At 36.4% G+C, this 23,155-nt stretch overlaps 2 protein-coding genes and 1 non-coding gene across 8 annotated transcripts; 1 reads left to right on the forward strand and 2 right to left on the reverse strand.

The window, feature by feature from the left end:
- Window positions 1–1,260: 1,260 nt before the first annotated feature.
- Window positions 1,261–16,414, reverse strand: GCR1 (G-protein-coupled receptor 1). Of its 6 annotated transcripts, none has more exons than XR_735683.3 (10): window positions 16,154–16,414; window positions 12,014–12,045; window positions 11,677–11,846; window positions 11,318–11,412; window positions 10,766–10,867; window positions 10,567–10,623; window positions 7,601–7,744; window positions 2,895–2,965; window positions 1,626–1,878; window positions 1,261–1,500 (listed from the first exon to the last, which is right to left on the reverse strand). XR_735683.3 is itself a non-coding variant. In XM_010263533.3 (9 exons), exons 1-9 carry the CDS (start codon window positions 16,331–16,333, stop codon window positions 1,773–1,775), a joined length of 957 nt encoding a protein of 318 aa, XP_010261835.1. In that variant the 5' UTR covers window positions 16,334–16,414; the 3' UTR covers window positions 1,261–1,772. The 6 variants fall into 6 exon arrangements, 3 of the variants coding, with proteins under 3 accessions (XP_010261835.1, XP_088749593.1, XP_088749594.1); XR_016079593.1 differs by having other exon boundaries at window positions 1,261–1,444; window positions 10,766–10,873; XR_016079592.1 differs by having other exon boundaries at window positions 10,766–10,873.
- Window positions 16,415–16,474: 60 nt separating this feature from the next.
- Window positions 16,475–16,556, forward strand: TRNAS-GCU (transfer RNA serine (anticodon GCU)). The gene has a single exon. It is a non-coding gene; the product is annotated as a tRNA-Ser (tRNA).
- Window positions 16,557–17,678: 1,122 nt separating this feature from the next.
- RBX1 (RING-box 1) lies at window positions 17,679–22,923 on the reverse strand. Its single transcript, XM_010263536.3, has 5 exons — window positions 22,664–22,923; window positions 22,397–22,447; window positions 22,197–22,256; window positions 18,118–18,189; window positions 17,679–18,014 (listed from the first exon to the last, which is right to left on the reverse strand). The coding sequence occupies exons 1-5, from the start codon at window positions 22,803–22,805 to the stop codon at window positions 17,977–17,979; spliced, it is 363 nt and encodes a 120-aa protein (XP_010261838.1). The 5' UTR covers window positions 22,806–22,923; the 3' UTR covers window positions 17,679–17,976.
- Between the last annotated feature and the right edge of the window lie 232 nt (window positions 22,924–23,155).

Consider the following 23,155-nt stretch of genomic DNA (forward strand, 5'->3'; position numbering starts at 1 on the left):
CGCCCAAATTGGCCAAAAGGCTTGCAACTTGGTTCCCCATCCCGTTATAGAATATTTGAGAGATTTTTATAAATTCCTTGATTTAAGATAATGGATTTTGATGAGGGGTGATTTGGCCCGACTTGATGAATAGAGGACATGTGGACGAAACTTGCCAACCAGGTGATGACTCAGCGCTTCCAACCACCTCGACAGATCGGTCACCTCGGGTGTCCCAGTCACTTTGGATTGCCCCGATGATAGAGTATCTCAGATGCCCGTATTTGCCGAGGTGACACGTAGCAAATTCTAAAAGTTTGTCAGTTATCTCCGAGCCTTTTGGGATCACGCTGCACACCTGTAAATCTTATCCTCATCCCACCCGAATCGGGTAGACACAATGAGGTTTATCAGCCAATACGTTATCCACCTTTCGGAGTGAAACGGACTCCTACTGCTCGATCTGAGGATCTCGGAGAGGTTTCATGAGGCTCACGACAGCCCAACTATATAAGGGCATTAGCCCCCATAGCACAAGGTACATGCGATTATTTAATCACTAGCTTACTTGCATTTAAACTTTTAACTCACTACCAAAATACAGTACTAACTTGAGAATCGGAATGACCTCGCCGGATTAGCCACCCCAGATTCTCTGATCCATTTTCTTGCAGTTTGAACCAATTCACTAAGCGGCCAACATCCAAGTAGCCTTTCAGCTAAAAACTTCCGGATCGCGCACCATCAGATTTGATACATGAGGCTTCCGATGTACCCATGAAATAGTCAATGGGTGCACCGTGAACGCATGACTCGCCCAACTGAAGCATCAAATTTGATGCTGATACTTTATGACTGGAATTCATGTCAAGAGATTCACACCAAATGAACCTAGATTTTATTTAGATCCACCATTTTTCATGTAATCCATCTACATCCCCATAGATTCAATAATCCAACTTAAGACCAACCAATATTTTCGTATTGGTAGGAACGTGTTTTGTTGGCAGAAGATCCCAATTTATTTTCGTAAAGGCCCAATCCTGTAACTCGAACCCGTAAAAGCAAACACATTTTGTCAGATGACTGACCCCATGTCTGGTTCAGTCAAATAGATGCCCTTCTTGGAAACTTAAATTTAGCCTATTTCTCCAGAACTCAATTCAAGTGGAAAACTACAAGAAGTAAGCTCAAAGTAAATTAACAAAGTCCTCTAAAACCACATCCACAAGTCTTTGATATGATTTGTGTGAGAGAGAGAGAGCAGAAGAGACTAAAAAATATCAAACTGAATAATCATTTCATGAGTACTGGTTTAGTGTTGGTGAAATATACAAATAAATCGTACCGCTAGTATTTGAATCATAATACCAAGTACTCACTCTTTTTCTGCACAACAAAAAAGCATGCTCACTGTAGCTGACAAACATGCCACCTCAGCTACTGTTGACTGCTAGTAGGTTCCCTGCCTTAAAGAATTCCAAATTAACCAACCACTTGCCCATCAATTGAATTTTTCATCTGTATACATTATCCCATATGTTGAGATCGACGTGTACAGAAGCAGTTTACATTAGGAAAAAGAGAACAAACTGTACTAAAAAAAGTGTAGATCAGATAATAACAATAAAGAGGGGGGAGGGCACCTGGAATCTCACGCACTTGTCTCAAATAATAGGGGTTGGTTTCCTCTTCGCTTCTCAGCTTCATCCTTCTCCCTCAAGTTTGGTGAAATGAGAAAATATTAGAAGAAACCAAAGCTACCAAGAGAACATATCAAGGAAACTTAAGTGCTATTGTTGATCTTGGATCTTCAACGAGATCAGTTCACTTTGATGCTGTTGGCCTCTGAGCCTTGAAGAACTTGGTAACCATCTCCGGAACCTCTCTGGACACCATCTGCTCGAAAAACATACACCTACCTAGTTACAAGCAATTTGATTGAGCTCGAAAAACATACACTTGACAATCCATTTGTTGAATTAAGGCATAAATGGATTAAAAAAATGCAGTATTCACTAAAGACTTGTACAAGCAATTTGATTTTGAACAAAAAACACCAAGGTAACTCATAACCAAGGGGTGGACCAAATTGGTAATAGGTAGATTACAGGTTTGGGTCTTGTCCCAATCAAACTCAGTCCTGAACCAATAAGAAAATACCTAGATAAGGTCTCTGAGTAATAGACCCAGAACTGATCCAATTATCAATTGGACTTACAAGGCATTACCAGATAAAACCTGATTAGAACTAGGAGTTCTTTAATTGCTAATTCTTTTGCTTCTCTTTGATTGAGCTGCTTTCTAAGGGCCCATTTGGGAGCGAAGTTCGAATGCACCTTGATAAGCTGGATGGGCAAATTGGGTGTCATGTTCACACTCTTTAGGGCTTTTTTTTTTTCTCAAAAATTAGTCAGAGGGGGTGGACTAAGGCCTCCAGCACTCTGAAATGGGTCAAAACCCCCAAAAGCCCATATTTAGCATATCCGTGACCTACCAATACAGGCCGGCTATGTTGCATGGTTCTTGTTTGGGAGAGCTGAAGCTTTGATTGAGATGCTTCCACTGAGCCACCTTGAGGAAGCTACATAAAACAAGCTTCACCAGAAAGCCAACTTTTTGGCTGAATGACGGTGTATTCGGGATTTCCAGGTTTTTCACTAAACATAGCTTATAGGTTATACATGTGGGGCCCATCTAGCAAAGCCAAAAGCCACTGCGTGAAAGCCCTTCCAAACAGGCAATCAGGAACATGACCATCCAGAATATTTGATGTTCTCAGCGGTCAAAAATATCCAATAGGAATAATAATCAACTTAAGAGGCCTCCTAGGTGAGATCTCCAATAATGGATCTCACAGTACCTTAGATAATTAGATTATGAAGAGAAAACATATTCTGCACTAATTTACTTACATATCTATTCTTTCATATATTGCCCGTCGCACTGAAGAGTTAAGGCCATAAGCAATTGAGTTGAATAAACCCTAAATCAAAAGCAATTAAGTAAGTTTATCTGCATAATGTTACCAGACAATATAGAGCATAAAGATGGTGCTAATTAGTAGAGTAATATGATATATAAATCGACCATTTCAGTTCAACTCGTAAATACATATTCTGAAAACCCTATTCATTTACCCAGCAAAAATCACTCTTAATAAGAATGTTTCTGTGCAATCTATATGGAACAAACCAGAGGCACAGGATTGACAACCATGTATAATATAACATCGTACACAGGCTACAAAGAAAATTTTCAATTAGAGAAATATTATTTATTAATAATCACTATCCATATTAACCTTAGGAATATTATATTGTTAATGGGACAATATCCCATAAAATACCTATGCAAACTCCATATACAAATGCACAATAGACTAACATCAAGGCAAAGATGTTGAGTTAACTTTCTCCCTTCTGTTCATCCCTCACCCCCCCCCCACCCCCCAAAGGTCAGTTTTGTGTTTTTAATAACAGAAATTTATTGAGGAAGAGAGGGGTAAAAGAATAGAAAGAGATCAAAGGCGCAGATGTATGTGCAAGAACAGTAGTCTAAACAAGTTTTGTGTTTTTAATAACAGAAATTTATTGAGGAAGAGAGGGGTAAAAGAATAGAAAGAGATCAAAGGCGCAGATGTATGTGCAAGAACAGTAGTCTAAACAAACAAGTTTGTGCCCCAAGGACAAAGCACTGTAATAGCTTAAACCACAAGAAAACCTAAGGCCTTTCAAAACAATAAATAAATCCACGTAATTTTTAGGCTAATTCAGGCATAGTTATGAGAAAGGATGTCATGATTTGCAAGTTCATGTGAATGAAAAATTAATTGCCCGAGGTCTAACTATATATATTATTCAAATGGATAGACCATATAACCAGTAATGAAAGAAAATGACATAGCATGACATTACATTAACCACTTAATTTTGTTTCAAAAAAGTACTAAAGATAAAATTCAAGAGACCAAAATACAAAGCAAAGGTAATATGAGAATGATAACGTTTACCTGATAGGTGGAAGCCAGGAAAACAAAAGCAAAAAAGATTAGGTAAATTAGGATTCAGTTGCAAAGAATCTGTAAAGCTGATGAAGTTTGTGAATTTAATGGACTGGATTGAGTTTTATAGATTAGTTCCAAAGTTAAGGATTGAAACATGCAGAAATTCATAGAGAGTTAAAGTCAAGAGTTGATATAATTAATGGAATATAAGTTAGTAAAATCTAAGAGGCAAGTGAAGAAAAAAATTGATTCCTCTCAAGGTTTGGAAAGATTTGTGAGAGAGGATGATTTTGGTTAGGATACTTTCCAAGTAGGGCTGCAACTTGGGTTAGGTTAGCCTGAACCCAACCCCCAAAAATCGGGTTGGTTTGGGTTGGGATGGGTTCAAGTTCAGGTTAGGGTTTGGGTTGAAAAGCATGAACTCGACTTAATTTTGGATTGGGTTAGGGTTGAGGCTTTATCCAACCCAAACCTGACTTAGCTTAATATTTATATGCATAATTATCATATAAACAAGTATTTATGTAAGTACTATATATGCATGTATGCTTGTATGTATATATGTAACTATGCATGATGCATCTATCTATATGAATGAATGTTTATAAGAAAATGTTAACAATTATAAATTAGGCAAAATTTTTCTGTAGCATGATAACTATATCATTTTATATATGATGCTTTATCCAACCCAAACCTGACTTCGCTTAATATTTATATGTATAATTATCATATAAACAAGTATTTATGTAAGTACTATATATGCATGTATGCTTGTGTGTGTGTGTGTGTGTGTGTGTGTATATACATATATGTAACTATGCATGATGCATCTATATATATGAATGATTGTTCATAAGAAAATGTTAACAATTATAAGTTAGGCAAAAGTTTTCTATAGCATGATAATTATATCATTTTATATATGATAATGTTAAAAATTAAATTGACCCCAACACTTGATTATAGAAAAAAAAGAACATTTGACAGATGGAAGTAGAGAAATTGGGCAAGCCTGAACCTAGCCCAAGGCAAAACAATGAATAGGGTTAGCAAATTAAAAGGGCACGATCCACTTGTTGAAGATGAAAATTAACCCTAGTTGAAGCCCACCAATTCACTTCTGAAGCACACATAACAAAATAACAAGCCAGAAGTCCCTAGAACTAATCCTAGAAAGAACTCCTAGGCCTTGGGAACCACACAACCAAGTTGTAACTGCACCCAAAATCTCTTCATTCATTTAGAAAGCTCAAAATAGGGTGGTAAGAACTTTTGTCTGTTCCCAATGGTAAGGCAGTCAGCCTTACTGGATAAACTTATGGTTCTATCCCTTGCAATAAAATTCCTGGTTGCTCAAAGAACCATGTATAAGTACATGGAGTTAAACATTACAGAACCCACAATAAAGGACATGTCCACTATCAGAACATAGGTGTGATCGTGTATCCAAGAATCAGAACCGAAAATCTACTCAGAGCACGGAAACACTAAAGTCTACGATATGCACAGAACCCACTAAGGTAACAGTGCAACACTTGCGATGCTGCTCTCGAATACTTAAACGCTCCTGGAAGAGGGATTACACCGTACAACAAGCAAGCTTCTAAAAGAGGCTATAGTTATAAACGTGCTCACATGAGGACTCTAACGATGGGAGTTCCCGATCCCATGGGATTCTTATAGACACGTGGCGAAACCTCAAGTCTCTTGTTTGGTACCTAACAATTTTTAACCACTTTACCACAGAGGGAAAGTTTCCTTGTTCTCTCCCTAACTTTTCTCTCAAACCCTAGCCTTTTTATCTATATAAGTAGGAGGGAATCAAAGCCTTCCAGAACAGACGACTTTCCTCCCACGTAAGACACCATTCCAGAGCCCTAACCCTAGGGTTTCTCTACAACCTCCCCCCCCCCTTTTCTCTGGACACTGCCGTTCTCTCCAGGCCTTGGAAGCATGACCACTACGATCATGGAGTCCATGGCTCCAACACTATGAATGATATAACCTATAAAAAAAATAATTGTGAACGGTACAAGAAATTCAAAAGACATCCCAAGTCCCATCGTCTCTATATTAAAGATGTTTTGTCCAGCTTCCTAACTTCTTGATTAGATTCTCAGTGGCTTTGAATAGTAGCAAGTAAAGAGGTTTATTTTAAATGCTAAATACATATTTTATTTTAAGAGTAAGAAAGACCTTTACTAAGACCAACCAATAGCATGCGATTCTTTTATGGACTACACCCATGAGAAGGCTCTAAATTTAACAAGAAAAATGCCCATGTTAAAAGAACAGCGAAAAGGGAAATACAGGTTGGCCATGTTGGTTAGGTCCATTACCTCTCATGGATATCAAATTGCCAAAAGAAAACCTTTGGAATGGATATTTGCATTCCTAAAAATGTTTAAATTGGAATTCCATAGAAATTCTAATTCATATAAATTGAGCACATCCAAATTCCTAAATTGGAATTTCAACCTTAATTCAATCCATCCAAATCCCATAATCTAAATGCACCCTGCAGGTCATTACTTGATGCCAGTCCCAGCTACAGGTGTCTTGGTAGGGGTAGGAGTGAATTGCATACAGATCTAACCTCCAGCATTTTACCACAAAGAGGCCACTCTCAGAATCATTTGCATTATCATGTTTAACAACCAAAGAAACTCAGATAAGTTAGAAATTCTCATCAGACCCACATGCCACCGATATTTTTATCCAGAACTCTCTCAGGGGACATCAAGTTTCCATGCCTTGGATATCCAGATAGATAATCACATAAGTTCACAAGCATATTAAATAGAAGCAATTGGACATTTTTTTGACATGGATAGTTAACAGTGCAGATCAAGTGGCAGGTTCAGTCTATCTTCCTCCTTAGGACAGGATTAGATCCAATTAGCTAGTCCACAGCTTCAAGTGTTGGTTATTTTTCCCCATATGACCATATCAAAGCTAACCTCCCTTTTTCACAAGGGGTGCATGTTACAACTTCATGTCTCCCAAGGGAGAGATAGGTCAAGGATAAACTTAAATAGACAGCAGAAAAAAAAAATTCTACAAATCCTTTTGTGCACCAGTTTCCTCAGTTCATGGATCACTTCTAAGAACTCATCAAACTGGAAGCTTAGGATGATAGGACTGTTCAATCACAATGAATTCTGGCCAAGAAATCTTCATAAAAATATGTGCCTACATGCAAGGCACAAAGGTACTAGAGAGTAATTCTCTTTAGAAACACCATTCTTCAATATTGGGTCACACTGATGTCCTCTACACAGAAAGTAAGTTGAAATCCTAAAGATTATGAGAAATTCACTTCTAAGGGTTCATCAAATTGGAAACTTAGGATGATAGGATTATCCAATTTATCATGCAGTTGGTCCAACCGTCAAAAGAAATCTTCTTCGTAAGAATGTGTGCTATAAGCTAGTTGTCCCTACATGCAAGGAACAGAAGAACAAGAGAGTATTATCTTAAGAAACACCACTCTTAAACTCAATATAGGATCAGAATGAAGCAATTCCTCAACACAGAAACTAAGCTGAAACCCCAAAGACTTTTGAGTAACAGATAGAAAAGTAGTAGGCGAATATGCTTAAAGAGACATACCATAAGTGAAGCCATTCCAACATCAAGAACAGAGAGCCAAAATATTTTGTGGTCTGGTTCAATAAAATCATGTATACGATTTATTGTTCCAAATGCCCATGATCCTATCAGAATCAGTGGATAATAACCCCACCGGTTTAAAGCCTGACAAAGGAAAGAGGTCAAGGCCAGCAATAATGTAAAAGAATACTGTTTCATTAAACAACAAGAAATGTTCTCTTTGTAGGATATACTAAATTAACTAGCTATCAGAAAAATAAAAGGAAATAGAAGAATAACAAACTAGATTATATTTAAAAGCATACAGAAGACCTCTGGAAAGGTAGTTGAAGAGAATATGATTTTCCATGGGTAATTATTTTCCTAGCAAATCTTTTTCTTGAAGGTAAATAAAGAAGAAAATTCATTAAATATAAAACAAATTACAAGAAATCCAAGTGACAAGGTATCACCCAACCAATGCACAATAACACTAAAAGCAAAAGACATCCACACAGATCTTTAGAACATATTACATCAAATAAAATTCATAGTGATCCAAAAATTCAATCCAAAATTCTCTTTTAAAACCTTCAAATTCTGGAAGAATCAGCACCCAATCCATAAGTTTTGCCCCAATGATTGCACCTAAAAACTCCTTGCTCTTCATTTTTTCTTCAAAAGTTCTTCTATTTCTTTCTTTTCAAACTTCCCAACATACTGCAAATGGGTTGCAGCTCCAAAAAATCTTTGCTTTAATGTCTCCATTGAGCAATGGCCAAAGCTCAAAAATCTCCTTAGGCACACTAGATGACCACCATTCCATCTTTAAGACTTAAGAGTCGGAAGAAATAACCCCAAATACCTTTTGAAAAACTGCAACTCGCCAACAAATGTAAAATATTTTCTTCCTCTAAAAGACAAAGCACACATCTATTTGTCATGTGAAAACATCTTTTCTTCATCTTATCTTGAGCGAGAATGCCGTTCATTGACACCAACCACACGAAATCCTCCACTCCTGGAGGGATTGGATTCCCTCCCCCCCCCCCCCAAACACCCTTGACTGAAGTACTTTCTACCTGATTTCTTGCCAAGGCCTTGTAAAAGACCTAACCAAAAACTTACCATTCTTGCATTCCTTCAATCACTTTACATCTCCACCCCTGAGTCAATTTCCACATCTTGCAGTTTAGCCAACAGCCCGGCACATTCTTCCGCTTCCCAATCCAGCAAAGGTCTTCAAAAGGTAGGGCACCACACCACTTCCCCCTGCCTCACCTCATAACATTGGGAAATTTCCACCCCCTTCCTGCTCAAACTATACAGTCTTGGACATAGATCACAAAGTTTCCTCATCTCTACCCATTCATCCTCCCAAACCAAATATTTGACCCATACCCACCCTCCAAAACAAGAAAGGCTGCAACAAAGAATGATAATTTCTATATTAGAGATCTTCATCTCTAATAGATCTTTCAATTTATATGTATGAGGACATCCACACATTGGGTGAACTACATTGGCTCTCACAGTTCAGGTCTCTCTACCAACAACTATTGTGAATGATTCACAAAAGGGAAAAGAGAGAAAGAAAAAAAAATGCAAAGTACAAAAAGCTCACATCCTTCTTTATCTCTTGAGCATTTGAGCTTGCTCTGAAAAATCCCTCTTATTTTGTATTATTTGAATGTAGTGGAAAAAGAAAAAGGTAATTTTTCAGGATTTTCAGAACAAGATTCTAATAAACTTTGACCTTTGGCTAATCCACTCTTTAATTCTATCGTGGATAAAAAGAGTTGAAGAGGGAAGGAAAGAAAGTATTTACTACATACACCAAAGAAAAAAAAGGTATTAATGCAAGAATTATCTAGAAGATCATATTTGATAACTAAGTACCTGATGGAACACATGATTTTACATGGGACCATCTAACACTTTATTCACTGTGACATATAAAGGACACACATCCAACCATTGCCTTGAAGGAAAAGAGGCACTTGCTTTAATTATCATGGTTTCCAGTGGCACTTTGAACAGAACCAGTATGAACACTGTTTCTTAGCAGCATCAACCATGCTATAAGAAACTAAAAGTTGTTCTAATTTGTAAGTTTATTCTTTTCTATTTTAATTGATAACTGCTTAACACTATTAGATTTTTTTTTTTTAAATGAGGTATGAGTAGTATGTCAAGCATCTCACAAACTGTGGACTACCCAAATGCCTTGCCTCCACAACCCTGTTATTTACATTACATTTGTGCCCAAAGCAACAGTTCCCTGTGTTTGGCTAATGCACCAACCAAGCTATGTGTTGATCCTTGCAGTTTGCACCCAAGAAAATGTAGATTCCATCTTCACTGCCAGATGTTTTATCTCCCTCATAACATGCCAATGCTGCCATAGACCTTGGCCATTGCCTTCTATCCAAACCACAATCATCTTTGAGTCCCCTTCCATGATTATATTATTTTTTCCTTTTAACCCTAAGGATTTTCCCAACTTCAGTCTTTGCAATACAGCAAGCAGTTCTGCTCTAATGGAGTCCCTGTATTTGGCAGTTCCAGATTATATTGGCAAGAACAGTTCCTTTTCCATCTCCATACACCCCACCCATATGGCCATACCTGACTTCCCAGATTTGTAAATTATATTCTAATCAGCATTAATTGAAATATTCCCAATTCTATCTTCATCACAGTATTAACCATAAATCCTACAGGACATTGTAAAAACTGTAGATGACATGTAATTTGGACATAAGAGATTACAATGAAAGAAACATAACTCAAGCTAAAAGTAATGTTGCACAATCATAGAAGAAAAAAAAAAAGAGAACAAGAACCATTTTTATGTCCCTTCATGTATAAAGATTTAATAGTCAAGCTCCTTGGAGGAAAACCTCTCATAGCCAAGGACTATTAATGATATAATACTTCTTATTCAACAAAAAGTACAAGAAAAAGAAAAAAAAGGTGGAAAATACCTTCATGTCAACTCTGGCATCAGATTGAAGTGATCTGTCTGACATGACGACTGCCATCTGGTTCACAAACATTGTGTAAAATGGTAAACCAGGTAATATATTGCACCAAGACTGTTGAAATGCTAAAACTTCTCTTACATCCTTAAATATTCATTCAGTATTCTCATTTTCTAATTAATATGGATAAACAATTACATACACGGGTTGCATTGTTCAGCATACGTATGACTTGGAAGTATGTAACACCATTGAAAAGAATTGCACCCCAGAGTGGAACATAAAATGTTATGAAGTGAACCACCTGCAGCTAAAACTACATAGTCAATTAGACATGTAGAAAATGACTTGGCAAAAGATAACATAAATAAACACCAACTCTGTCAACTGCCATGGAGAACTGCAAATCCAAATAACATTAGGTTTGCATAACCATTGATCAATAAAGCATATTTTCTTAAATCCATCAACACAGTCCATGACATAGAAAGAAAATTAACACATCTTGTACTCCCTAGATCAACATTGCCAGCAGCCCTTCTTTTTTATTGTTTTTCTCCATTTTCTGTCAGGGCTGGTTTTTTTCTTTCTTGTATTTTTATTTATTTATTTATTTTTGGGTGGGAGGACAGGGGTGCACTACTTGGTATTACAGTAAGCATGCTGCAGCTAGAGATTAGCCAACCCCAAATAGTTGGGGTTAAGGCTAAGTTGAGTTGAGATTCTGCATCTAGAGATTACACTCTACACATGCCTTTCCTGCACGTCCTGTTTGAGTCCAACACAATGCACCTAAGCGTCCAGTATCATTGCCTATAGAGCGTATGACAGTCATAACAAGAGAAGTTCCTGAAACAATGAATTAAATGTCCAAGTCAATTCTTGATGCCATAACTACACTCAAAAGCATGACACATCATATCACTACCATCTAAAACTTACTTCAACTATATGGGGTCAGCTATATCAAGCATGACAAATCCAAATGACTCAAATAGTATAATGGCATCCATTACACTTCAAGACAAATCAACTAATTGGCTATCTAGGAAACAAGTAACCAATGAGGAAAATAGGTTTCGAGGAAAAAACAATAAGTTTGTAAGTGCATACCCCAAACATACAAGTGAAACATGGGTTCCAAATCCTCAACATCAGTTTTATGTCTAACAACAGTGCGATGAAGAGTAAATGCAATTGTTGTGGTCCATAGAAATGATGCCACACAAAAGAAATGTGTACTGTAGCCTTGAGCATAACAAAAGAACCCTTTTGATGGGTCCCTGCATCAACAAAGGGGAAATGAGATTGCATATGTCAGCAGAAATATAAGGAATTCAGAGGGACCTTGTTCATTAAGTTACTGTAATATATTTATCAAACTCAGAATCATTCCACCAAATCCAGTGCTTAAGAAGACAATAACTTGGCTTGACTCTAGAAAGCCTACCCAACTATGCTGAAGAAGCTGCAAAGCATATCCTGCAAAGAAATATACCATATCAGAAGTAAAGGAAGAAACACCAACAATCCAGATGCTAGCACAAGATTTTATGAGTTCAAAGTGTTTGACAAAAAACTGCAGGGAGATGAACAAAAACAAAATTCAGGTCATGAAATGTTTGAAAGGAATCTCCACAACTTAGATTCATATTTGCTATCAATATCATCTCATATCTAGTACAAATTAGGACCAGATCCATTAGTTTCATAATATACAAACTTTTCTTACAAAACTTGAGTCACATTCCTCTGTAGCAACAAAGGTTTTGTCTGGTGGGTGCCTTAAATATTAGGCCCCCATTTGGGAGTTTTTATTAAGCACTTATCGGAAAAGTGCTTATTTTGGGCTGGGACCATACCAATAAGCACTTATATGCATTTCGAAGATAAGCCCAATTAAGTTGTTTTTTCAGGAAATAAGCCCATTTTGAATAAAAGCTACATATTTTTGCTTTTTTCAAGTACTTTTTGAAAAAAGTGCATATTGCCTTTCTGGCCCACCTTCACCCGCCACGTAATTTTCAAAATACATATGCTACCCCCCATTTGAAAGAAGCGCTTTTTCACCAAACACTCGTATGTGCTTATTAGGATAAGCACTTATTTATCCAAAAAGCACTCCCAAACAGGGGCTACGTCCAGTTAAAAGGCTTCTACCGAGTGAAATGCCTGAAATTGTGCATAAAAGTAAGCATGTATGCATGTAGAAGATAATTTGAAACATTAATTGAAAATAGTTGCCAGAATCCATAAACAAGGGGTAATAAATATCACCAGCATCTAAACAAGAATGACACAAATAACTTCATACACAAATTAATGCAATCAAATATTATTTATCTATCTGTCTAAAACATCCATGTGGGCTAAATTGACCAAACAAGTTTTAAAGATGGGATAACTGCTCTCCCATTAATCGGCTACTAAAGGACAATGGAGACTATTTTGTTAAAGAAATAATACTTGTGGCTCTCTTGATAAACATCTTATTCTTTGCTGCACCAAGTAGACAAAACAAATTGCAAATCACCTTGCAAGATCAGGATGATAGGTGTAATTATATCATAGGAAGAGTCTAACTATCTGATAGCAATTTAAGCCCCACTTTCTCTGTTTCATTCCACTAGCTGTACCTCACTTCTTTATAGTCCCCACTTTTTTTATTTTGATATAAATATTACTGTAAATCAACCAAAAAAACTTGTTCTCTATATGGTTGCTGAAAATATATTGCTTTGAAGTATTATTTCCAATTCAAGATTTTTTAGTAGAGTAGAACCGAGATTCTCCTTTTCCGAGTAAAGTGAATTGGTGGTCCATGGAACTATTAGTGTTTCCCAGTCCTAGGCTTGCAAGCATTGCAAACAGGGAAAAACCTACAGGCTGTTTTTAGTTCAAATTCCCCTGAAACTTCAACAACATGGAGATTAGAGCACTTTTATAGGGACTTTGTAACATTTTAGTTCATAAAGTCTTACACCAATCTTTCAAAACTAATGGGTCTAGAACTGCTGATACTAGACACTTGAGATGACACTTCTTATAGGATCTTAATGATACAACTGAACTAAACCAAAAAGAAAGAAATAAAATTTATTCAACTCTTAGCACTCCTAAATCAATGCTTTAAAAGTGCAAGCTGCAAAAAAAAAAGCCCAAAGGGCTTTCTGCGCCCAAGGCGCAAGGCGAAGCATGCACTTTTTTGAAGCAAGGCACAAATTTAAAAAAAAAAATCAAAATGCGAAAAAAAAAAAGTTTAAAAAATCAAGATAAATCAAGAAAATATTAAAAAATAATATTAATTAAAAATCAAATTTTAAATTTAAACTAAATGTCTAATAGCTCAAGTTAAAATACATAAACATATATAACATATTAAAAGTGAAAAATGCAAAAAAAAACTAACTAACAAATAAAAACTCCAATCTCTTTATTTCTTTCCCAATCGAATTATTTCAAATAGTTAACATGATGTTAAACATCTTTCATTCCTAATTCTACGAGTTGCTTTTTTTACCAACTACCAAGCCCCTTGAAACAAGTCCAAACAAGTTCATGTTAGGGTCATAAATTCTTAATCCACACAAAAAGAATGGTTTTATAATTTTAACTATGGTTCCTTATTAAAAAAAAAATGTCTTGTATTAAGAAGAATGGATGAATAACATCAGCAAAAAAGGGGTTCTTAATACAAGACATTTTTTAAAAGATATGGAACCATAATTAAAATTATAAATTCATTTCTTTGTATGGACTTGTGCCAAATATTGACTTGTTTGGGCTTACATCAAGGGGCTTGGTTGGGGGTCTGGGGGCAGAGCACCTGGCCTAGCCACCATGCTTCAAATGGCACAAAAAAGCACAAAATTTAACAAAGGTGCGTCTTCAAAGGGGTTGGGTCTGAGCCTAGGTGAGGCACAAATCTTCAAATGTACCCCACATATGCACCTAAGCACACCTGAGGCATGCCTTTTAAATCATTGTCATAAATAATTATATCATGAGAAAACTACACATCCAATAAGGAATCAACACTTAAGAGTTTAAAATGTTTTCTTTAGTTTTCTCATTCTTTTCATAATTTTAAGTTATTACATGGTTTAAGTTTTATCTATATATCTTCAGGCCTGAGTAATACTAGGCACCCATGCCACATACCTAGTTAACACCAAATCTCTTATTTGTCTAAGATGTGAAAGTCAAAGAAGGTTTTGCAATTTCCTACGACTAGAAATGGTGCACACAGATACATGCCACCATACATAGGAATTTGTTGAGTTGATTGCTATTTCACTATCCCCACCAAAGTGCACATGTCCTAACAAGAATATATATGACTTACCAAGCCTTACATCATCGTCTGCCTAAAATGTATTACATTAATAAAATTTAACTTGAAAGCTAATCCATTGTTTGTTTCTGACACAATTTCTTCTTTCCAATTCAAATGCATCAAGGCTGCTTTTGTTTTAGCATTTTAAGAGCCACGCCTGAGGTGCACTTCACCTGGTGTGTTGCTGTAGTTCTAACGATCTTGAATTTGATATTTAAATAGGCAATATGCTAGTATAGGCTGTAGCTATGCTCTTTAGAGTTTAAATGATTTAACATATGTAAACCTCATAAAACCGTTGTGTTAATAAAATAGATTCACTAACCAAATGAACTAACATTCTGCCCCCCCGCCCAAAAAAAAAAAAAAATTGAACCGACAGAACCAAATTTTCTTTTAAAATTTACATTTGCATATTGTTATAATAAATCACATTTTTCTTTAATTTTTTCATAGGTGGCATCTCACTTCATTCAGGTATGTACCTTGACTTGTGCCTCAGGTTCCATGAATCCGTTGTGCTTTGGTTGAGCTTCTCGCTTTTAAAACACTGGTTTGGTTGCACGTAGAACAAAAGAAGAACGATACTCAGCAGGAAAATACACAACTCTCCTACTTTTTTCTGTTTAACTCAGAAAATATACCGTAGTGGTTGAGAAAGCCGCAAGGTTTGAATCTAGATTCTAGAGACCAACTCTCATTTTCCTATAACAAACACTAGATTTTTGGAAAACTTTTTTTACTATTGTCTTTTACTTGCAAGTTGCAACTAAACAACGTAAAATAGCATTTTCCAGAAATCATTTGTTTTCCTTCATTCTACGAGCAACCAAACGGAGCCTCGGAATACTTGGAATTCAGATTTCATATTGTGAATTTTGCAGTTAGGATCAGTAATGGAAATAATGTGCAGTAATCCCTAGTCTTCACGAACTCGAATATGTAATACCACCTGATAACGCTTCTCAACAGCCAGCTCCGAAAATTTTATGCATTAAATTACAACCAAATATAGATATGCGTCTTAACCAAAAACCAATGCAGTTTATACAGCTCAACTAGAACATATAGTGTAGCCCTAAGTCATAGTAGAGGAAGAAGTGATCGACTTAAGCTTCAAGTATCGAAAAAAAGTAAGGAAAATTGGATCAAATTTCGAATTAAAGACGAGATCCAGCGACAGAACTTAAAGACATATACTACGATTTGCACTAGAAATGGTATTTAAGATGATGGTATGGGGAGAAGACTTACTGAGAGAGCAAGGAAGAAGACAAGCTTAAAAGAAAATTTGCGAAGCTCCTTGAAGAGGACGTAGCAGAGAACGATGAAAGAGGAGCCAGTAAATGAAAGAATCGAGGCCCCCGCGTTCACGGACGTCAGAATTCGACGATCGTGCGCACTCAGATTTCCAATCATCTGCACTGTTGCCATCACGGTCGGAATGTGGTTTCGCGGCCACAAAAGAGGCGGGCCTCGATTATTAGGCGACGCGAGGTGGCACTGGCGATGGGCGAGTAACGATTGTCTTAATTATAATTGAATTAGAGATTAAGCTTACACATACCGTGACGCGTCGCTTTGGCCGAGTGGTTAAGGCGTGTGCCTGCTAAGTACATGGGGTTTCCCCGCGAGAGTTCGAATCTCTCAGGCGACGTTATGTCTTTTTATTTTTGTTTTTCATTATTCTTCTTATTATATAAACCATATGAAACAATAAAAGTGAATTTGAAAAATTAAAAAAGCATATAAATCCTAAAAGTGGAGATGAAAATTCAAATATAAAATCGAAATTAGAAATTTATTGTCAATACTAATCCAATCCGATTTTATGAGCTAATAAACATCAAAAAATCCGATTTTATAAAATCGAAATTAGAAAACCATTTTGTTGTCTTCTTCGGAAGGTCGCAAGAGTGAGGAAGTACAGCACGCAAAAATCCCAAACCCAAACCAGTCGGGTGAAAATCCATTATTTTCTATTCTAATGAACCTCATCAAAATCGCATCATTTTAGTGAGATTCCTCATCCCTCCTCATTTTGGGATTTTAAAACTGCAGCGTTTCTCTCTTGCACCACAAAACTAGCAAAATGAGAACTACTAAAAATGTTCACTTTTTTTTAACACCCCTTCTTGACAACCAAACAGAACCCAGTGGCCCAATATATTGGATTAAAATTGTAAACCTTTCCAATGGTCATATCCCGTAGCAAGAACAACAAATAATTGCCTCTTTCCTCCAAAAGGCTAAAAATATCGGTATCGATATCAATTTAATAATTACAGAGGTAAATTAAAAGTGAAAATTAAAAAAAAAAAACATTCGAATCTCACTTTTATCTAAGCATATGCTCATAAACGACTATAATATAATGCTACTTGGTAGCAAGTGCACCAAATAGAGCTCCCACAATTTTTAAGCATAACCAAAAGTTCGTTAGCACCTAAGTCTCAGTTTGGAATAAGTATGTATTTGCACTTTACATATTAGAATTGTATTTGTAGTTTTGTACTCCTTCCGAACTGAGACTAATAAAATCCACATAGCTAACCACACAATGTCGATGACGATAAAAATGGAGTAATGAGTTGCCTTTGGACCTTGTTCGCAGTGAGGAGGCGTGACATGGGTCGAATTTGGGTTTGGATGTAGGTATAGAGATAAGGTCTATCTCTAAAGAGAGTCCAGAAAAGACTATTCCATCGAGCAAAAATTTATGAAAGAATCGGCGGCATCAGTGATTCAAGTAAATATAGCTAGGCAGTAAGCACTCCTCTTGCACAAAAATAACAATTATAAAGTAATTAACAGCAGTTTAAAGAGAAATAAATTCTGCAGTTTTCATCATGATCATCCCATCGAAAATGAATTGGAAACTGCACAAAGAGCACTACTAGCTCTGTACTGTCCAGGGCCAGAGATTCTCAAAGATTTTTAACATTACACCAAAATAGAAAGATGGGATCAAGGAGTGATTTATCATATCCCTATTCTGGTTTTTCTTTTCTACTTCCATCCAGCTAATAACAAACATATCATGATACAGGCCCAACTTCCAGTACGCCTGGTTGATCCTAGTGGCCATACTTCTGAAATTCCCACTCGCTGTTATCTGCAAAAAAATATACAAGACAATATTGTGAAACAGGATCCATCCGCAGAGCCGAACACGGATATGAATATAGAGGAGGAGATGTCCAAAATAAATAAATTACCCAGTGGGCAAACTTGACGGGTTTTGAGCCATCGGCTGATGCAATGGAAGTGGAACGCATGGTTGCATACACCTATACCCCACACAAAAAAAAAATGATTTGTTTAGATCAGAGAGACTAAAAGATAACAAACAATAGTGAACTTGGATAAAGTGGGAGAAAATACTCCCAACATAAAAAAGCTACATGTGAAGCGGAGTTGATGAAGTGTAAACAACCAACACATTGGCCTAAAAGCCCCAGGATAATACAAACGTATCAGGTACAGCGGATTTTGGTCCTGGGCTTTGATGAATCATAAGGAGTGTAGAAATAATATAAAACATCAACTTGAACAGCCTAAACAAGTTCACATAACAGTCTAAATCAAAAACAAGCATCTTAAAGTCATATGCTTATAGCGGATAACAAGGCAACACAGTCCACACACACAGTATCAACAAAGTCAGATAAATGAAAGGTCATAGCATCACACTCACACGAAAGTATCCTCATTTATCTGCAGCCAACCTTCTCAAATACCACTAAAAGCAAACAGAACACAGACCTACAACTTTATCATGTTTAAACTTTAACAAAAATATTTTAAATCTTTATTTGTGATGTCATGGATAATTTGATCAATCGGTTAGAGAAATCTTACATTATGAACCCTCAAATTAAACAATGAAATTCTTAGTTTGACACAATAAATCCAAATCACCTTATTTTCCTTATTCTGACCTACTTCCAGTTAATAAGGATCTTGTTACAGTCCCCAACAATATCAAATTCAAATCGTCTGTGGATATTAAAGAGATTGGCAACAAAGAATATTACAAATGAACCAAACACTATGAGATTTTACTCCCATGACACAGCCACCTTTTCAGGTTTGCCAGGGTTTGACACCACTGGCATAGATACCAAAAAAAAGATATGCAAAAGGCCCGACAAAGAGATCAACCAAAACAAACTTGCCAAGGAGCCCTAGGCAAGTAGTCTTTGGCAACAGAAAGACCAATCAAAATACTAATCTCATCTAGATATTATTTTCCTCTTTAACAGGCATTAGCTCCCAATAAGCTACGAAATCCTTGGCCAAAAACAGTATGTCAGACAATGGGGCACTATAATTTCTAGACATGGATGAAAGATTGTATGCTGAGAGAACAAGATCTCAAACACAGCTAAAATTGTCCCAGTACCTATGAGAGCTTAGATGATAGACCAGCTTGGTGCCCATGTGACTACAAAAACACTTAAATCAATATCCTGGTGACTTGTGCAAACCGCAAACAAACTATATAATAGCTTAAGTATAGTATATTTCTAATATAATATGAAGTATATAAAATCCATATGCAATAAAGTAATATCAGAAGGCATTTGATAATATTTTGCTTATCGCTGATTATTATTTACATGTAAATGACACAAGTATCCATCCATCTTCCGAGACAGCCATCTCAAAAACCAAGAATGCTTATCAAACCACTTTCTATCAACAAGCCAGCTCATATTCCCACTTTTGACATGAAAACATATAAGAAGAAAAAGGAAACAAAAGAAATAATATCAAGGAAAAGTGCAAGATGCAATTCATCATGTTTCAAAGATTCTTTTTCCTTTTTCCCCATTTTGGTATATATCATATTATTTGGTATGGTGCATCTGATCAAGAATAGAATAATACTAACACATTAAGTAACTGCTTTATCAGGGAAAGCAATCACATTATTTGCTCCTCAACATATCAGATATGGAAAATTGGGATTTATGATCAAAGGTTTATTTTCTTACGAAAATAACTACCAAGAGAGGCAATACATCTGTGCACAGGTGCATAACAACTGGATGGATAATAAACAATTCCGATACAAAAGATAAGGTATTATGGGTGGAAGAGAATGGATAGAAAGGAAAACAATTTTCAACAAGGAAAAAGGGAATGGAAGAGAGAAAGTAGGAGTTTTAGGAATTTAAAGCAAATAAGAAGAGAAGGAATGTAGTGAGTGGTTATGTGCTAGAAAAAAAGGATAAAGAAGAAAAACAAAATATGAAGCAAAATGGAAAATTAAGACACAGCTATCTCAAAAGCGAAGTGAATTTTAGAAATTTTTTGAGAAATATTGTTACAATAGGGAGAGCCACATAATGATCTCTCTGCTATAATATATAGCATAGATTATGTGATGTTTTTGTTGCGTGAAAAACTCACCATTGACTTTTTTTAGTGTTTTCTAATATAAAACAGTATGAAATTAAAAATATGGCACATGTCAACATGGATAATACCTAATATGATCTAGATGTATTTCAGACATTTATAAGTACATTGCAACCTTACTCCAAGTAAACAACTTGCAACAAATGCAGACGATACAGCATTAATTATGCTTTTTTATCGACAGCTGCATTAAGTATGCTTCACCTTAAGGGACTTGCTTGGCAGTCAAGCAATTGAAACATGCTTACATTCTAGGACCAAATCCCAGTTACAAGAGATAGCTCCATCAATCAAAAGTTCAACCTGGATATAAAACTCTTTATGGCATTCAATAGAATGCCAATTCAAACAACAATATACAACAATCTATTCTAATTTGACCAAGAAAGAATATATCTTCCAAACAGAAACATCATCTAATGCAAGTGATAATGATTCTGAACCAAAGCAAGCATAATCAGCATGCAAATTATCTAAATACCTGCCTAAGATGCCCCTTTTGGGCTTCGTCAAAGGGATCAGTGAAGACTTCTCTTTGATATAGCATAACCATTGTTTATCGAACAGATGCTCCAAGTAGTAACTTTTTTATGTCAATATATGCCCAAAATTTAACATTTTCTGATATAGGAATTTTTTTCAATGTTCAAATCAACTAATCAAGTTTCAATTGCCACCAATGGAAAAGGAAAAAAGGAGGTTCCTTGATCTTCAGTTGGGTTAATTTTCTAGTATATCCCTATTCTCTTTCATTAGAAGGGAAGAAAACAACTCAAAAGACACACACAAAAATAGGAAAACCTGTTATTGATCCCTAACCAGTATTTTGGAAGCAAGAAGCATAACTAAAACAAAAAAAGACTGCTAGAGTCTAAGGAGCAAGAAGAGACACGCGTCAGCAAAGTGAGGAACCACCTATAAAAAAATTACAACTTAAAACCATTCATAGTTACCAATGCAACCGAGTGGTTCTAGGCAACAGTACAATTAATATGCATGCTCAATGGTATACAAAACTACAGACCTAGCCAAAATTTAGTTCTTTGTTTTATAAAATTCTTACACCTAGGCAACTAGAGCTACAAAGCGCCCCACTATCACCTAGAAGCCTTGACAACTATGGCAAAGAGCCTTAAATTCCCAAGGCTTGAACCCACGCCTCATCAAACAGAGGGATGTCAAGTAACCAACTAAACAATTGGCTCATCAGCAAAACACCCAATGCCTGGTCAACTAGACATTGCCATTTTTTACAAAAGCCATGGGCCCATGGTATTTAGGCAAGGGGCACCATCAGGGGCACCTTCCCATCTAGGCAATGCTTTAACAACCATGCTTATTGTACTTTTTTATAGATAACTGAAAATTTTATTAAACTATACTTATTATATAGCTATATGCAAGTCCAAATTCTTTAAGAAGTAAAGTCCTATTAGCTTAATTGGTTAGGTTGTCGTGTTATTAAGACAGAAGTTGTAATCCTTGTAGGTTCAAGTCATGAACGGATTAAATGTTCAAAATTGAAAATCATAACTACAACCTACAATGTAGTAAATTACCGATTCAAACAACGAAATGCAAGGTCACAGAACCTTGATTGTATCCTAACGAAGGAGAGATAGAATGGGTCAGATAGGGAGGCATTCTGTAATAAAACTAATGCCCCCAATCCAAGTGCAACAAAGGAATCATCTCCATTTTTTATTATAGAAGGATAAGAACTCTGAATTTTTTCCTGCGTGAACTCTTCCCTATGAGGGGTGTTAATATACAAGTGTTAAGGGTGCAAAACCTGATATGGGAACTAAGAACCAATGAACCAAAACTAATAGAGCATATTTGCAGGCTAGAATTTAAAAAGCATGCATACCCCAAGCCACCGTGCACTCCTCGCTTGTTGCGCTCGCTTGATTAGCTTGGCACTCGATACCTGATCAATCGAACAAAACTAGCGAAGTTAAAAATATCACAAATTTTATTTAAATAAAAAAGAAAAAAGGAGAATGGTACCGAAATAAAGGGGAAAAAAACTAAAAGGAGCAAAGGAGAAATAGATTCAGGGCTGCTCACATAGATCCATGATGTGGTTCCTGCAAATAGCACAGTTATCCACGACGATATCTACACCCACGAAAGAGAAAGGTAAACAGTAGATTAAGGTGAAAAAGAGCAAGAACCCAACAAACTTAAAACCCTAACCCTAACAAGGAGAGAAGGATTATCAAAACGGGGTAACAAATTTCGAGTTTCTATACGATGCATATAAATCAGAAAAAAAAAATGGGGGAAAAGAGAGACGACACGGAAATATGATTAGATGCATAATGTATTCCATACCCCATGCCCAAAGAGCGACTGCATTCCACTTCTTGATCTCGAAACGCTTCGGCTTCTTCGTCGACGACGAAGACGATGGACCAGCTCCACTGGAGCCCTCGCCGACCGGAATCATGTTGATATCAGTGTCCAGGGATGCCATATTGGTAGAGCTGGGTGGAGAGGAAAGAGTTACTTCTAGCTTCTAGGGTTGCCGGACAATTCCCGCTACTTGGTGGTTTCTGCTGTGGAAATTCTGAAGTCGATTTACAGCAATAAATATAAAGCAAAGAACTTCCCTATTTACTTTCAAACAAGGGAAAAGAGTTTACTAATCCCATCAAAGTTTAAACAACCCATCTCCGCCACGTTGATGGATTTCATGACTAATCTAAACCGTCCATCAAATAAGGACTTGCTTCATTACCACGTATTGTAATCAATCCCATGGTCCCTGGGCAGTGATCTTCTATGGCTTATCCACACCAGAATGTATCCCTTTCATGTTCTTCC

This window comes from Nelumbo nucifera, chromosome 8, assembly GCF_055504915.1.
Source record: "Nelumbo nucifera cultivar China Antique chromosome 8, China Antique-T2T, whole genome shotgun sequence".
NCBI classification, from domain to species: Eukaryota; Viridiplantae; Streptophyta; class Magnoliopsida; order Proteales; family Nelumbonaceae; genus Nelumbo; species Nelumbo nucifera.